Genomic DNA, 16,912 nt, shown 5'->3' on the forward strand with positions numbered 1-16,912 from the left:
AGCATAACGTTTTTAAAGCTGAAACATAATATTAAGTTCAAAACAGATTCATTATACCAACAATCACTAGGACTAGAGCAGACACGCTGGAGTCATTCCATTATATCTGTCTGTCTAGAATATCTATCTGCAACAGTTTTAGCATAAAAAAAAAAAACATTCAGACTCAAATAAAACACAAAACAAAAATATACTTCTCTTAGCAGGATGTCTGGGTACGTTTACACAAACACACAAAGCATTCACAGGGCTCCATGCACCACCTTGCTCTCCCCTTTTCTAATGAGAGCTCGTCATCCCATCTCGTCCAGTCCCCCGTCCCCCGTCCCCCATCCCCCCCTTTATATACAGCCAGGCTAGTTTAAAGAGGTAATTAAAACACTATCTAATCAGTGCCTAATCGTCCCATTGATTTTCCACATTTTAATCTTAGAGAAACTATGAACAACTTGTAATACAGGGCACATTAACCCTATTTCTGCTGGATATAAATACAAACAAAAACTGTTTACAACATTATATTATTTACACAAGTCACATATCTGTTTTGGTTTGAGGATGCCAAGTGGTCCTCTGTGCAGGGCAAGAGTAACGCTGTCACATGTCTTTAAAAAAAAAAAAAAAACTTTATAAAAACGAAATAAAAGGTTGAAGAAGACTTTTTACATAGAATTGTTATAAACAGCAGGGGTTTGACAAACAATTAGGCAGACCAATCGTAGGGTGAATGATTCTGCAAGGTGTTCACATGTTTCTGGAGGGATTCATTTCTCAGTACTGCCTCCTTCAGGAGAGTTTGAATTCATTTGATTTACTTTTTGTATAGTTCATAGTTTGTGCCAGTTTTTACTGGTGTCCTCATTGGTTGTCAGTCAATGCTGCCAGTGTCCCATGGGCCACAAGTATGTGAATGCTTTCTGAATCCCTCCATCTGCACATCTCAATTCCGCTGTTTATTTTTTAGTTACAGCAGCTGTTCATTCAATTGAGAAGCCTGGGATGCATTTTCTGTATAAGTGAAAAGGTGCAAAGGTATCCAGTTGGTTTTCTTTTCTTATAAGTACAGTTAATCTCTAGAGATGTGCAGATGGCACTTTTTAAAATGGCTTTGCAAGACATATTAACAAGGCTTTTTTTTCTTTCAATTAAGTCAAGTGTTGCATTATATTATGTGTGTGTGTCATCATAACAGTATTAATTTCAGTATTGATAGAACAATATAAAACCATACAAACATGGATAATAATATATTACACAGGTAGGAAATTATATATTGTGAAAATATGGATGGTATAAAGTACCCTTTTGGTCTCTTTCATGTAATCACATTTCTGAATACCAAATACTTTTCCCCTCCACTAGTGACAGTATCAATTTCTGTGGAATAAAATTGAAATAGTAACAAAATCTGGACCAAATTCCTGGCTTTTTTGTATTTATTTTTTAATCCATAGACAAGTTATTACGGGGTAATTAAAGCTGTTTCATATGGTATAAGAACATTTAACATTATGCTGTAAAATCAATATGCATGAATATAAAAACTTGCATAGGGAATGTCATTACAGTTGCATTGTTTTTCTCATCAGTTTAATTTGGTTTCATTTCTCTTCCACTTAATCCTTCATTCCCAGTCTCATAACCCTTCCTCTTCCCTTTATGCCACAGGCCAAAAACCTTGAAACCGACAAGCAAGACGTGTTCAACAAGATTATAGAAGGGACCGTCCGAATGGGCAAACTAGAAGAGAAAGTCAAGGTAAGAGTGATAAGATAGAGGCAATCTGGCGTTATCAAGACAGAGGGTGACCTTGCAGACATTGTATTGTCTAGTCGTGACTAAATAGATCTGGTGATTTATCTATGTCTGCCTTTTGGACTAGTTTAAAATCTCTAGAGACCTGACTGTTTTTTCAGAACTTCCTTTACATGAAGATTGCTGGAGTCTGCTTCTGTACTACAGTGTTAAAATATTTTGGTCAGGGGGCTGAACACATTTTAAATCAGCAAGCTAGTGTGAAACATGTTGTATCAATATGTATACATATCAATGGAACACTATATTTCACTCTGATATCCATGCTGACAGTAAATTATAAAACTCCCATACTTTATTGCCTTTCACTAATTTACTATTTTCAATATTTCACTTTTTAAACAGTGGTGCACATTATAATAAAAAATATGAAGCTGTTGTTTTTTTTTACAAAATTGTAAAAAAATCAATGCAAGCCTTTTGTAAACCTGTCAGATTTCCTTTTTCAGTAGTTTTGTATTTTCAAACTTTTAAAGACTTTTATATGGAAACCGGTGGCCTTCATAGATTGCTATTTCTCCGATAGCGAAATAAGCAGGGTACTGTAAATGTGCAATAGTGCTAACGTAGCATTTTGTTTGTTAAAGTGGATTCTTGAAAAATCTAATATGTTTCACTTTCTTACCAGTGGAGTTTTGCACTCCTCTCTAGTTAAGGACCCAGGAAACAATGTATCCCCATACCTTTGTTTATTTTCTTGACAATTATCATTTTATTTAATGCCCATGAATTTTTCAAAACACAAAATGTTAGTCATTCATTTTTAATCAGAAGAAGTTTAAAGATCAGGTAGAAAGGTTTTTAAATATTATTACAAAGGTTAACACTATTTAAAAATATTCAATATAAATAATTGCATTGGGAATGGATACAAGAAGATATACATGTGATAAACATCTATACATGAGATATATATATATATATACTGTCTTCTTGATTTGGACTCAAAATCAATCCAGTGATTTATTATGTTGTGTAATGTGATCTTTGTTATTTTTATTCAAGCTTGACAGCATCCTTGAAGCTTTGTAGAATCACACAATGACGTGTTTGAGATATACTTGGATATACAGCATTTTCTGTGAAAATGGAGTTAATCCTTTGGTTTCATATATTGGTGCACAAATCTGAGTATAAGCACAATAAGTGCAGGGTGTGGGTTCAGAGGTGTTTATGATATTGATGAAATGCTATTTTACACCCTTGTGGATTTCTAATAGGTAATAACCTTTTTCATTCTCTTCAACTCTATTAAAATAGTCTCTCCTACTATGTATGGGCATTTATACAGTACGTCATACTCAGAAAGACATATGGTTTAGTAAAATGAATTGAAGGCTGTGCATTACCTTCTGTTTAGTTGTTTCTAGGGTCATTTTGCTGTGTATGTAGTCTTCTAGCGCCCTTGTCAATGTTTAATTAGAGTGGATAGACCTGTTTACCTCAAATTCATTTGTTTGCAATGTGGGGGACATTCATTATTTTCAGCAAATACATTTTGCAGTGCAAGCATGTTTCAATATTTCTTGTTGGTTTTTAAAGTTATTGCATAAACCATAAAAGATAACAGCTTGCTATCGAGTTTAAGGCATAATAAACAAAGCCTTAAACAAAAAACAAAACATTTTCTTACATCTCACTTGTGTAACAAATGCCTGTGAAACAATAGTACGCTAATACTGAAGATAAAATACATATTTGAAACTAGTGACTAGATTTTGAAAGCTCAGAACTGGGACACATTGTTAAATAAATGGTAAGACAAATGAAACAATTTATATATAGGCTATTTTTTTTTTTTTTTTTTTTTTAAACTGCCAGCAAGCTAATTTCAATATACTCCCAGGTGTATAATTTGTGGCTAATTAGTTGAACTTGCCATATTGCTACTTTTTATATTATTATTATTATTATTATTATTATTATTATTATTATTATTATTATTATTATTATTATTATTATTATTATTATTATTAATAATAATAATAATAATAATAATAATAATAATAATTAAAAATACATTACGTTTTGGCATTTTTCTTTCTTTCTTTCTTATTTTTTTACTCACTGTGCCAGGCTCTATTTATTGACATTGTTGCTGTGTTTGCCATCTCTCGCTGCTCTGCCTGGTGTCTAAGCTAAATCCCGCCAGAACTGAACATCTACGAAATTACCGTATTATACACAATTGTAGATTCATATTGAATAAATAAACTAAATGAAAATGCATGGCGCACTGCGGAGTAAGCACATATCTCTGTGTTAATCACTTTATTGAAGTCATGTTCTTGATTACCCTAGTAAGTTGCATTTCATTTTATTTTGTTATCACTTTCATTTGGAACAGACAAGTACTAAAAAAATACAATAGTTTACTTGTTTTATGTATGGCTACCAAACATACATGAAATAGAGGAAGAAATCTTTATGTAATTGTCTATTTCTTGGCCGGTAATGAGTATTAATGGCTGCATTATTCACCCCTTAGAATGTAATTACCATATTATATATGAGAGAGAACAATGGGTTGGCACTTTGATTGATGGTAATGCTGCACCTGCTATAGTCTGGAAGAATAATACCAATCTACAGCAAAATGACTTATTCTCAGAGAAGTGGAAACACTAATGAAGAAATGTTTTTCGAGAGATTTGAAACTTATGATAACCTATCACTCATTTCAAGAGTGGTTGTGGTGTGCTGAGGCTTTGCAGGGAGCAAAATTTGAAATGGAACAAAGTAGCAAACGAACCGAGACAACCATTTCAAGTGATCTCGGTTCATTTGGTTTGATGTGCATCCTGGTGCGATTGCATGGTTCTCAGAGGTTTCACATATCACTCTAAGCGAACCAAACCGCACTTCAACCCTTCTCTTCCCACCCTCTCCCCCCTTAGATATTCCCTCCCCCCCCCCCCCCCATTTCCTGTGTAGGTGAGAGCATACAGGATTTCACCAACTCCCCGGGCTCTGTGAGAGCGAGTCCTTTACTATAATGTCCCCACCCTACCCCCCCTTCCCTTCCTCGTCCCGCATTGTACCCGCCACCCTATCTACTGCGTTATTCTCTTTCCTCAACTCCCTAGCACCCCCACGTCCTTATTCTCCTTCACTTAGGCCTCAACCATGGCTTACCCCGTCCCTTAAAATGGACCAACGTTCCTTGCGTCGGGCTGAGCGACTCTGGAAGTCCTCCCCCTCACCTTTGAACCTCCAAGCCTATCATGCCCTCCTCTTCAATTTCCACTCTGCTCTGGAACTAGCCAAACATGTTTACTTCATAACCCTCATCACTGCTCTGGCCCTCCATCCCAGTCTGCTCTTCTCAACCCTCAATAAGCAATTCCGTTCCCCTCCCTCATCCCACTCTCCATCCCTCCCAACCCTCACTGCTAATGATCTCACTCACTATTTCACCACCAAAATCAGTACTATTTGCCTACACCTCCTGACCCCCCAGACTAGCCCCCACCCCCAGCTTCCCATTCCACCTCCACTTGCGCCTAATGCCTTTACTGATTTCCCCCCCATATCCTTACCTGAACTCTCCTCCATCATTGCCAAGGCCCACCCTACCTCTTCCCCCCTGGACCCTGTCCCTGCCTCCCTCATACCCCCACTCCTCCCTCTTATCCTCCCTTACCTAGTCTCCCTGAAATTATTTTTCGTACTGTATAAAGCACAATATGACCTGACTGCTTTATTGAACAACATATAAATTCCTGTTAGCAGACAATGTCATTTTTGGAAATTTAGTATCAGCTGTTCTGCAGAAAGGTCTCTTTGTGTAACTCAAGATGTTATCAGTACCTATAGAAAAAAGATTATTCATTGAAGTGCCAGTGAGCCGCGTGTCACTATTGATATTTTCTCCTTTTTTTTTTTTTTTTTTTTTAAAATTTAGTCGTCGCCAATGTTTGTTTTTTTTTACCCCAGTGTTTCTCCCCAATTTGGAATGCCCAATTGTTATTTGTATCCCTGTTCACCGCTGCAACCCCCTGGCGACTTGGGAAATGGAGACAGGAACACGCATCCTCCGAAACGTGTTCCTGCCAATCCGTCATTTTTCACACTGCGGATCCACAGCGAGGCCACCAGACCTATAGTGCCAGAGGACAACACAGATCTGATGGCTCCACTGCAGAACCACAGGTGCCCTATCGGCCACAGGGGTCGCTGGTGCGTGGTGAACCGTGGATTCCCCTACCGACCTAAGCCCAACCTACCCGGGCGGCGCTCGGCCCCTAGGAACCTCCGGTCACGGTCGGCAATGACATAGCCTGGATTTGAACCAGCGATCTCCAGGCTATAGGGCTTATCCTGCACTCCACGCGGAGCGCCTTTACTGGATGCGCCACTAGGGAGCCTTTCTATTGATGTATTCTTAATTAAATTGCAACAATTTGTTGTAGAGCAGGTTTGCTGGACAGCGCTATAGTTTATGCTTGCTAATACTCTATTTCTAATTAGCAGCAATGTGTACAGTGATTGGCATTTGGAATTAAACAGGCTGAAATCCTTAAGAAAAACTTCTCGCCACCTCTGATTAGAGTGCAATTATGCGGAGTCGACTGTGTGTGTGTGTGTGTGTGTGTGTGTGTGTGTGTGTGTGTGTAACGTGTGTATGTTCTGTCTTATAGTTTCCAGAAGACAGAAAATACAAGTACTGTATGTTGTTACCTGAAATTGTTCATACAACTATCCCCTTACATTAAAAAAAAAAAAAGATTTGTGGTTGTAAAGCACTGGTTCCCAAACTGGAGGCTACAAGACGTTTTCAGCAGATTCATATATCTTCTAAATGACCCTGACACCTCCCCAAAGCAATGGGCACCTCCACAAAGCAATGGGGGTCCATTTATTTACATAAACGCTGCTGTTAAATGCTTTTCCAAAGCCCATGCTAACAGTATGTTCCTTTATGCAATAAAAGGGGTGATTTACATAGAAATGAGACATTTCTCCTTGCATTCATTTCCTGTTCGTGACACAAAAAGGTCTTCTCAAAAGAATGATAATGTTCATCATTGGCCATCCAGTTCTGAGCCATGTCAAATCCACAATCAAAACCTCATTACATTCCAAGCAAAGCGATGTTCTTTATCAGGCATGAGCTCTTATTGAATTTAGTGAATGTACAACTATCCTTTTAATGCATCTAAAACATAATCACATCATTTCTATGAACCTACTTTTTATAGCTGCAGTTGAGTACATTGATGGTACTTGAAAGGTCTTTTTAAAAAAAAAAAAAAAAGCAGTGCAATAATGAATTTAGATGTTAGGCAATCACTTTATGTTGAAGTTATTGAAAGCACAGCATAAGGCATGAAGAGTTAGATATTTTGCTGGGTTTTAAATTACCCGACGCTACCCAGGTCTCTTTTTACTACCCAGGTATTGATTTATTAATTTGAGAATTTGGAGAAAATGTAGAAAATATGACAATGCAGTTGTAAGCGCAGGTCTGGCCAGTGTTGTGGAGGTGGGATCCGGCTTAGACTGTTTCTCCTCACCACTCTGCGGCGACCCCTACAGGCTGAGTGAGCTTGGGGGCGGAGATTTGCTGGGCTGGTCTTTGTCCTCCAGAGGCCGGTAGCCTGCAGACATCCGCTCTCAAGTTCCTGGGTGTAAAAAGACACTGATTGGTTCGTGTGATCGGAGGAAGCCCACTGAGCCTCGGGTTCCTGAGCTGTGTGGGGAATCGCAGCAGTGAAGGAGAAAAATAATAATAAATGAGCATTCCAAATTGGGAGATTCTTAAAAAAAAAAAAACCTTTGCATTAAGCCTTTTCTTAACTGGCAGGATATCAATCAATGTTTTACAGAAAACAATAACACACAGCGAGCGGCAAGTACACCTCAATATAATAACTGTGGCGACTATTCTTCACAACTAAATCGGAAAGAAAACAACATAACAACATCCTGTTGGCTTATGTCAGTGATAACTCTGTGATCCATTAATAATAACCATGTGGCTTCCAAAACGGAATATAGTTTCTTACCAAAAAGATCAAATAAGTAGCCTTTCTTTAAAAATAAATAAGCAAATAAATAAAATTAAAATAAAATAATGTGGAGCACATTTAGTAAACAGCCATATTAACAACAACAACAGCGGAATTTGGCCAATATATGTCGCAAAGAATCCCGCTGCGTGAAGCACATTTAACATTAATAACTGTATTTAAATGGAGATGTTTTTTATTATTATTTCGATGTTTCCAGTACTGAAAAAGGTTACACAAGTCTACAGATCTGAAGAAGACTAAATGTGTGTGTACTATATAGTATTTAAATATGTATCATGCACTTAAAACATTAATATATTTGTCTTTTTTTTTTTTTTTTTTTTTTAATCATTATCCAAAAAAGATCTGGGTATTTTTCACAGCAGGTACCCGGTTCCGGATTTTCTACCCGTGCCGACTTTATATACACCCACACACAACGGTCTCTGGGGGTCAGTCTCATAAGTTGCATGAGCTGCAGTCATTTATCATATATATATATATAAACACCATCCTGTTTCAGCTTTAATTGCAGTGGGGAAAAACGATCTTTCTGTCATGTTTGCTTCCTGGAAGAATAAAACATCTTGCAGATTCAAGGACATTGTGGTCCCAATGAAACTCCTAGTTATGGCTGGTGTTTTTTCTTGTAGTCCAATAACTAACACAATAATAGTTCCATTAATCTTGCAAGTTGTGCAATTCCATTTGTTATTTTCGATACTGTTGCATTTCCTTGGTCATTTCATTTTGCTATTTCAACCGAGAACTTTCCTTAACCTAATGTAGTACCAGATATGTGTTAAAATAAATACATGTTTGCTATAACATGTGTTTCTTTCAGAACTGGACATTTGAGACCTGTGTAGCTTTTAAAAATAAAATAAAACATCAAGCTAATTTTAAAATATTATTTAATTTGGAAACTGTAGAAAAATTAAATGAACATATTATAGTAAAGAAATCTCTCAGATTGTGTCGTGGGTTTGTGGACTAATTACTGCAGTATCATTTAAAGCCTGAAAAGGTACAAATCTTTATTGTATTAATATTTGTGCATTACTTCAAGATAGCTATCGAAAAATATTCACCCTTGTAGCACTTGCTCAGACAGTGTATTAAGTATCAAGGTTATGAATAATCTGGGCATTGTTAATAATTAAACAGAGCAGGACTCCAGCCATCAAGAATGTTATCGCAGGAACACTTGAAGGGCCAGATGAACTTCTATAATGAAGATAAGGAAAGCAATCAGATTGAGTACTATGAGGTCCAGTTTATTTTCTTGCCTGTAGGGTGTTTATTGGTTCACTTTTCCCGAATGACCCGAAGGATACCATCTATTAGGTAGTGTTGCATGACCCAGGGAAATGACTGCATTCAGGTTTTAAGGGACTCATTCAAAATGTGTCCCCTTACCACTGATTGTAGATGTCTGTCTGTCTGTCTGTCTGTCTGTCAATCTGTGCTAAATGAATATAGTGCCTTGAATTTCCATGGATTTTCTCCGAGCTCATCATAGATAAAAGCTTAGCCTCCTGTAGACCTTTCAGATTTTCATTTGGGTATAATCAGATTGATTTTGTACACATTTGAATCTGCAGATTAATCCCTATGTGCACACACTGGTGAATGTTATCAGATAAGCATTTTATCAAGTAAAGTGACCAGTAGTGAAAGAATCTTGTTTCTCATAATTTGGTGCCTCTGCCAGTTCCATTTCCATTGCCCTGCAGTGTGAATTGTTTTTCCACAACAACATTGCAAAGTGAACATCTGCCTTTTTTTTTTAAGCACCCTGTATTCTGCATTATTGTAACACAATGGGGAAATACTACTTGTGGCCTTGCTGTCTATTTTACTCATGTTTTTTAATCAGTTATCAATTGCTCCTTAAACCCCTTTTAAGTGCTATAGTTTGTTAAAAGCTTTATTGATTCAAGTACGCATACCATTGATCTTGTAAATTGGTCACCACAATAAGCACTAGATCTTTGATTGCTGACTTTGGCTTTGTTAAGACAGGATCGTACTGATAAATGGTGTTGGAGCAATCAACACTGTAAATGAAGTTAGCACAGTGGCTGCTATATTTCTAAACAGAACGGAAAACACTGAAGACATTGAGAAAGACATTGAGAAAGACTTCTAGTCAAAACGTTTGTCACTGAATGTATTCAGTTTCAATATTTATAAAATTAAGCAAATGGGTATCCCATGTGGAATCCTGTAGTGTACAAATCAATGGCCTTCCAATCTATGTTTTTTATCTGACAAGCTGGGTTAAATAGGTCTCAATTTGTATTTCTGTACATCAGAAGACCAATATTCCTGCTGTAATTCAGTGGTTCAGTGAGCAGTTAAATGCATTTGCCTTCTAAACCACATTTAATATAGTTCAGTCTAACAGGTGGAATCTCTCTGCCATTCACTTTCATTGGGATTCTGAATCCAGTTAACCTACAATAAACAATATAGCACAGGTTAGTATGGATAGAAAATATGGTACAGCTTGGATTAACAAGTGTCATAATGTGTCGGTTGACAGCATAGCAACAGCAGCCTGTCACTAAGATGAATGAATGAGTCAGTAGAAATCAGACTCTGAGTGTGTACCACTTAACTTTTTGTATTACAAACTGGGACCTTAAAAAAATATAAATAAACCAAACTCTATAAATCTTCGCTAGTATAGGGTGGGGGGCTCGATCCCATATAGTTCTGTTGCCAGAAAATCAGTATCAAATCAAAAATATTTTTGTGGTTTTTTTTCTACATATCTCTACATTATATCTTATGAATGAGTTCAAAGTTACGATTTACAATAAATTAAAATAATGCTTTTTAGTACTGTATTACCTAAAACTAATTTCAAAACCCTACATATTAATGTCGTGCCGTTGTTGTGGTTCTGTCAACAGTTAGAAATACACAAACAAAGCACTTCAGGCTCTGCAGCTTTGGTCTCGGCAGGTACTGGTACAGTAAAGCCACAGCATTGTTAAAATCCTCTTTATCTTGTGAACTCCATCAATCACAGATTAAGTATAAATCAGCAATATCAACTTCTTCCAAGAACTGTTCTCCAAAGGGATTAGGAGTTAATTCTATGATCTCTGCTCGGTACAATAAGGGATTGATCAGAAAAAGCCAATTTTATGAAACACGTTTTCTGATAAGTACATTTCTCAGCTTCCCACTTCTGAGTTTTGAGTTGAGAGATGACATGTTTTAAAAGCTGGATGTTTTTCTTAGGTGACTTGCCTGGTAGCGATGAGCTGGTTAGCTGGAATGTACAAAATGTATTCCAGTAGAGCCCCAGAGTTATGAACACCAAACTTACGAACTGACCGGTCTACTGAACCCCCACTTTCAACCGGAAGTACTCAATCATGTGTGCAATGCAAGTAGATAGGCGGTCCTATATAAGCGGCGTGCTGGTCATGGAGAAGACAAAATTACTGTACCAACAAATGTATTCAGAAAGGTGAAGCAGATTTCAAAGCAAGTACAGGCAATTTTATTGGGAACATTTTAGTTTTAAACAAAGCACAGTTATTTTTTTCAAGCCAAAGGAGGCTGAATGGCTGAGCAAGCTGCACGAATGCATTTTGTTTTAAAACAAGCACAATGTTAACCCATGTTTTCCTGGACATTTGAATCTGTGTTTTTGCTACAGTTACGATTTCAATGGTAAATTCAATTGAGCCTTTTTCCATTTATAGTACTGTTTTAAAGACTTGAAAACCATAACAATATGAGTATTGCATTACTGTGCTGTTTCCTTGTATTATTCTTCAGATTGAGGGTGTAGATAGTAAACTATTGAAAACTAATTTTCAGAGTTACAGGCATTTCAGACTTACGAACAACCTCCATTCCTAAGGGGTTCATAACTCTGAGGTTGCACTGTATTAATAATACAAGTGTATCAGTAAGTATAGTGTGAATCATGCAGCATTTCTAAAATGCTCAGTCTTGGATTCTAAGGTAAAACTATAAGAACTTATTTGACTAAATATCCTAACAGTTTTACCTTCTCCCTTTCCTTTCCAGTGTCCAATATATTTGACATTGAGAAAATAGTCATTAAATAGGTAAGGGGACGTACCCAGGGCAGTAAACGGTTAAAACTTTTAGAAACCAAGTGAAGCATGCAAAGGCATTAGCTAAAGCATTTGTCAACTTGACTTTGTGGTGGATTTGATAAACTTATACCCAGTGGGGATAAGCCACAGCTGGATTTCTTTTACAACAGTGCTGAATCTGCTTGGATGACATCAACCCACACATAGGTGGTTATTCTGTGGTTACCCCTAAAAATAAGTGCTTGATACAATCCAAGAGGATTCAACAGTGCTTTAAGATGCTCTGATAAAATCCAGCTGTGTCTTTATCCTGGCTGGTTGTAGGTTGATCAAATCAACCTCTTAGTTTGATATAGTTGTATCTTAAAGTGACAATATAGGAAATCTTTCTTGAACTCAGATATCATGAAAATGATATTGAAGCTAAAGGTCAGCTTTTGACAGAGCTTAATGAGCAATTCATAAATTATGATTATTTTATTTTATGCACAGTAGGGAAAAAATGATACACTGTAGCATGAATGGAAGGAAGACTATCAGTACATAGGGTAAAATGAGGACAGCCTAGTCTATATTCAAAATAGTGTCTTTATTGTAGGTCTCAGTAGCACTTTTTCAGGTTCACAATACAGTACATGATAGACAGTACATGATTATAGCACAGGTCTTGGCAGACACCACTGCTGTTTTTAAATTGATTATATGTCTGCTTCCACAGAACTTGAGGGATGGACTGCTTAATCTGTTTAGTAACACCTAGCAAGGAGTTTGAGTGGGGTAAAATGGGGTTGCTTAAGGTATTTGCTTAAGGGTGAGGATATTGCTATTGGGAAGATTTACTGATTGGTATAAATGTGGTCTCAGGTTTTACTGTAATGTATATATTCTGGTGTTTCTTTTTTTTACCAATATGTATGCATTTCCTACAATTACATTATGATCTGATATTAGATACAATTTAAAAAAAAAAAAGCAGAGATGCTAAAAGTGAAGCTTGATAAGTATTATATTGGTTTAAAGACCTAAAGGCACTCCACTGGGATAACGAAGCTACAGAAAAATAAAACTGTGTGTTACAGAAAGGGCAAAATTGATTAATCCTCTCAGAGAAGATATCTGGTGATATGAAAACATATTTATAGCCATACAGAGCCCAACGTTAGTTTTAAAAGCCTGCCACACAATGGAATTCATTGTCCGTTCTTGTGCAACCAAGAAACAAGTAAGTGGAATGCAGCTGGTCATCAAAAGGCCAGGATAGTGTGAAAATACAATGTCTACATACATAGTAGGATTTAATTCTGTGCTCCACATATCAGCCTGTCCATTACTTTATCCTGTTTATTCTAGTGTTGCTTAGTAATACTTCAGTGACGCCCTATTGTAATTGACTAATTTGTACTTGTATTGACTTGGAGGCAATATAAAATAACAATCAGTGCAGGGTTACGTATGAGTTTTTCGAATCTCATTCACGCTGAGTTTTTCCCATCTTGGCTGGGTGCCCACAGGGAGAATTATTGTCTGTGGATAACCTCATCAATGGTTCAACAATCCCTTCTGTAGACTAGTCAGGAAACATTTGTTTAGATGAAAAGAGACAGCTAGACAGCAGAACAAAGGTTGCTCATTGATCTTCAGTCTTCCAGATTGGTAAAGGGGTTGCAGCGGATGTATTTAAATCGGGTAGCAACATGAAAAAAAAAAAAAAAAACACCTGTCATAACACTAGCGATAAGATAAAGGGACGCCATGGGCAGACAGGACAACTATTCTGGAGGAATGTTTGAGCATTGCTAAAGGTTGTCTGCCTTTAATTCCTCAGGGAAGCTAGGGGTGGAAATATGCAAAATGGCATCAAGTTTACAATCGTTTTGGCTGTTGTGTCAAATCTATGCGTTTAATATTTTTGTCTATTTAAGAGTTTGAAAAAAAATCCACTTGTATGCCATTTTTTTTAAAGGGAAATCAATACAGTCAAACTCATTAATATTTGATATTCCAATGGCAGGTTTTATTAGCCCAGCTTCTTACCCTTGCATTATATAAGCATCTGTACTTTGATTCAGTCTGATTCAGTACTGGTATTATTGACAGTGGAGGAGTAATATTTTCCAAGTAGGTCCTTGTTGAATAACAGATGAGAAATGGTGTCAAGGGAGGTGGTATTTATCATTATCGGTCATATTTATCTCCAGATATCATTCTAAGAAGGAACAGGCAGTCAGCCTATATTGTGAATTTTAAAAAGAAAAATGTTGTGAATGACTTTGCAAGTACGATAAGACAAGTGAATGCTTCTAAACCAGGCTATCTGCTGCCAGATGGAAGAAATGTTCTTTTTGACAGCACTGCCAGAAAGCTATCTGTCTTAGTCATCAAAGGAAAGCCATTGCTTCTGTATATGATAACTGTATTTAGTCTCTGTCATCACTCATCAGACACCACTCTTAGGAATCATTGTCTGGCTGGATTGTGAACCATTTTAATTTCAACTTCTCTTATGAAAGTTTTAGATAGCTGGTGATTCAGAAGGGTTTGGAATATTGTGGGTGGAGATAAGTACTGACAGGTTAGTTAAAATGATTGCAAGAGAGATCTAGTAAATTAATTAAATCTAGCTTCAGGAATTCCTGATTTATAGTGGGAGTGTTTAATTACTATTTTTTTTTTTTACACATTCTTTTAGAACTCTTAACACAGTTGATAAAAAGTTTGAACTCGTTAATCTCAAGCAGTTGCCGATTTTCTCTGTTACTTTTAATCTGGCCTCTTAGATTTTTTTTTCTGGGTCCTCAAATCTTCAAACTGTCTAATGCCAACTGCTGTTTCTCAAATGTAGGAATGTAGGAAGGATGTTAGACAGCATCTGTCCCCTACGCCCCCTTGGTGTATGTGCTTACACCACAGTAAATAACACAAGCAGACAGGATACAAGCAGTGTATTGAACCCGCACTTCAGTAAATTGTGACTTCTTTTAAAACAGGAAAACAACTCAAGAAGAAGCTCTGACAAGTTTAGGGTGTTTTTCCAGCTATTTTTTTTATAATTCATGCATGAACAGTTCACTTAACATTGCCCTTGACATATTAATTTAGGGTACTTCTGGGTTTTGTTCCATTTTTCTGTAAATCTGTCTTTACTGCACTGAGCTGCTTCAAGATTGTCGGTAGAAGCATACATGCCAGGACTGACCATCTTTCCTCGTTGCTTTCAAATCACATACAGACAGAGAGTAGATGGGGCACAGTTGAATGGTTATATTGTTAAACTGAGATTTGAAGCTACTTGCTCTTTAAGTGGGATTCTGTAGCTGTTCCAGGTTTCCCGTTGTATTGTGCAAGGGGATATAGTGTAATACATGTGGACTCAAACCTTCATCTTTAATGAGACAACACAGGTACATATTAATGGAAGGGGGGATTTTCATTCTATGCTGGTGCTCCGAGAACTGTGGTGAGAATAAATAAAATGGTATTGGTCTCCAATCAATGAATCCTAACTCAAACTAATTGAGAACAGTTAACTGGAGATCAATTAGAATATTGTTCCAATCACAGTCAGACTGTGGAGTTTTTAGCCTACATGCTTATTTGGAGTATGGGGGAATGTATCGGTATGTGTTTCATTACTTCAGGGAAGAAACTTAAACTCAGTGAGCTGTCTTACTGTCATGGAGTGTTACTGGTCTTGGACTGAATGATGTATTACAGACTATAGCATTTTTAATATCCCTACAGAAATGATTACAGGCATGTCAACAAGGTCTTACCAGCAAGGCGAGATTTTCCTTTAACATGTGTTGTGTATTGTTGTATCCGTTGTTAATGTCCATTGGAACAGTGGGAAAGCCCTTTGCTGTAACTACACTATCCCTCATTTGATTGATTTGTTATCCCCCACAGTCAAAGAAATCCCCAGCGCATACATTGTGGAGCCGGTCATACAAACATCTGTCTCATTTGACATTTTTCTATATATCTGGAAAGCCACTGATCTTTATTTTAACATTATTTAGCATAAGTTACTTGGAGTATTAGATTCTGGGGATATATGGGAGTCTGTCTCTGCAAACCACACTCTGTAAACCAGTCAATATAATTTACAATGATACACTTATCCAATTTTCATTAAACTATTCATTGCTATTCTCTACTATTCCATACATACTGTTGATATATGCCACAGTTATGTCATAGTGATAGCTCTAATTTTGAATGTACAGCTGTGGCGGGGGATGCATGTTACTGACATACTTGATTATTATGTTAAATGCGCCTGTGGTATCTATCATGTCCCTGCTGCAAGTAAGGTTGTGTTTTTTGTTTTTGTTAGGATGGGCAATATACCAGATCTCATAGTCCTCCTAGAGGGTTGATAGTAGGCACTTGGGTGTCAGATATTTCTGTATCTTGGAAAATTGCTGATGTCTCATGAGGGACAGTCTCAAAAGATATTGCTCTAACAGCTGGTTTTACAACCCCTGATTAGCACATTTACACAGGGGCTTGATATTGGTTATATAAGATGTATACTTTCCCTCCCAGATATTATTCTAACAAGAATAACCTTGGGAACTGATCCTGAATGGCCATTTCCTTATTTAAATTATTAAAAAAAACCTGTGGTAAGTTTTTTGAGCTGTTGGTTGCAATTTATTTGAAAGAGGAAAGTTAATGCTTGCACCAATTACCTGTTTGGGAGCCCGACTGAACCCCGCTGTAGGGATGATTTCTAAACACAAAGTCTCAGCAATAACAGAAGCTGCATCTGTGTTTGTTAAACTGAATGCTGAAAACCAGTCGTGTGCATGGGGAACTACTGTATGTATTGTTTCTATTGAAGGCCTACTATACAGTACAGACGTGCTCAAATTTGTTGGTACCCTTACAGCTCATTGAAATAATGCTTCATTCCTCCTGAAAAGTGATGAAATTAAAAGCTATTTTATCATGTATACTTGCATGCCTTTGGTATGTCATAGAATAAAGCAA

The 16,912-nt window shown here is 37.0% G+C and overlaps 1 protein-coding gene across 3 annotated transcripts in view; it reads left to right on the top strand.

Moving 5' to 3' along the window:
• Positions 1-16,912, top strand: part of LOC117425442 (centrosomal protein of 89 kDa) — a 104,150-nt gene that overhangs the window by 44,781 nt on the left and 42,457 nt on the right. For all 3 annotated transcript variants that reach the window (XM_034042390.3, XM_058993623.1, XM_058993624.1), the window contains one exon: positions 1,669-1,758. In XM_034042390.3, coding sequence (XP_033898281.2) covers positions 1,669-1,758 — 90 coding nt within the window. The remainder of the gene's footprint in view (positions 1-1,668; positions 1,759-16,912) is intronic.

This window comes from Acipenser ruthenus, chromosome 20 (assembly GCF_902713425.1).
Source record: "Acipenser ruthenus chromosome 20, fAciRut3.2 maternal haplotype, whole genome shotgun sequence".
Lineage (NCBI taxonomy): Eukaryota > Metazoa > Chordata > Actinopteri > Acipenseriformes > Acipenseridae > Acipenser > Acipenser ruthenus.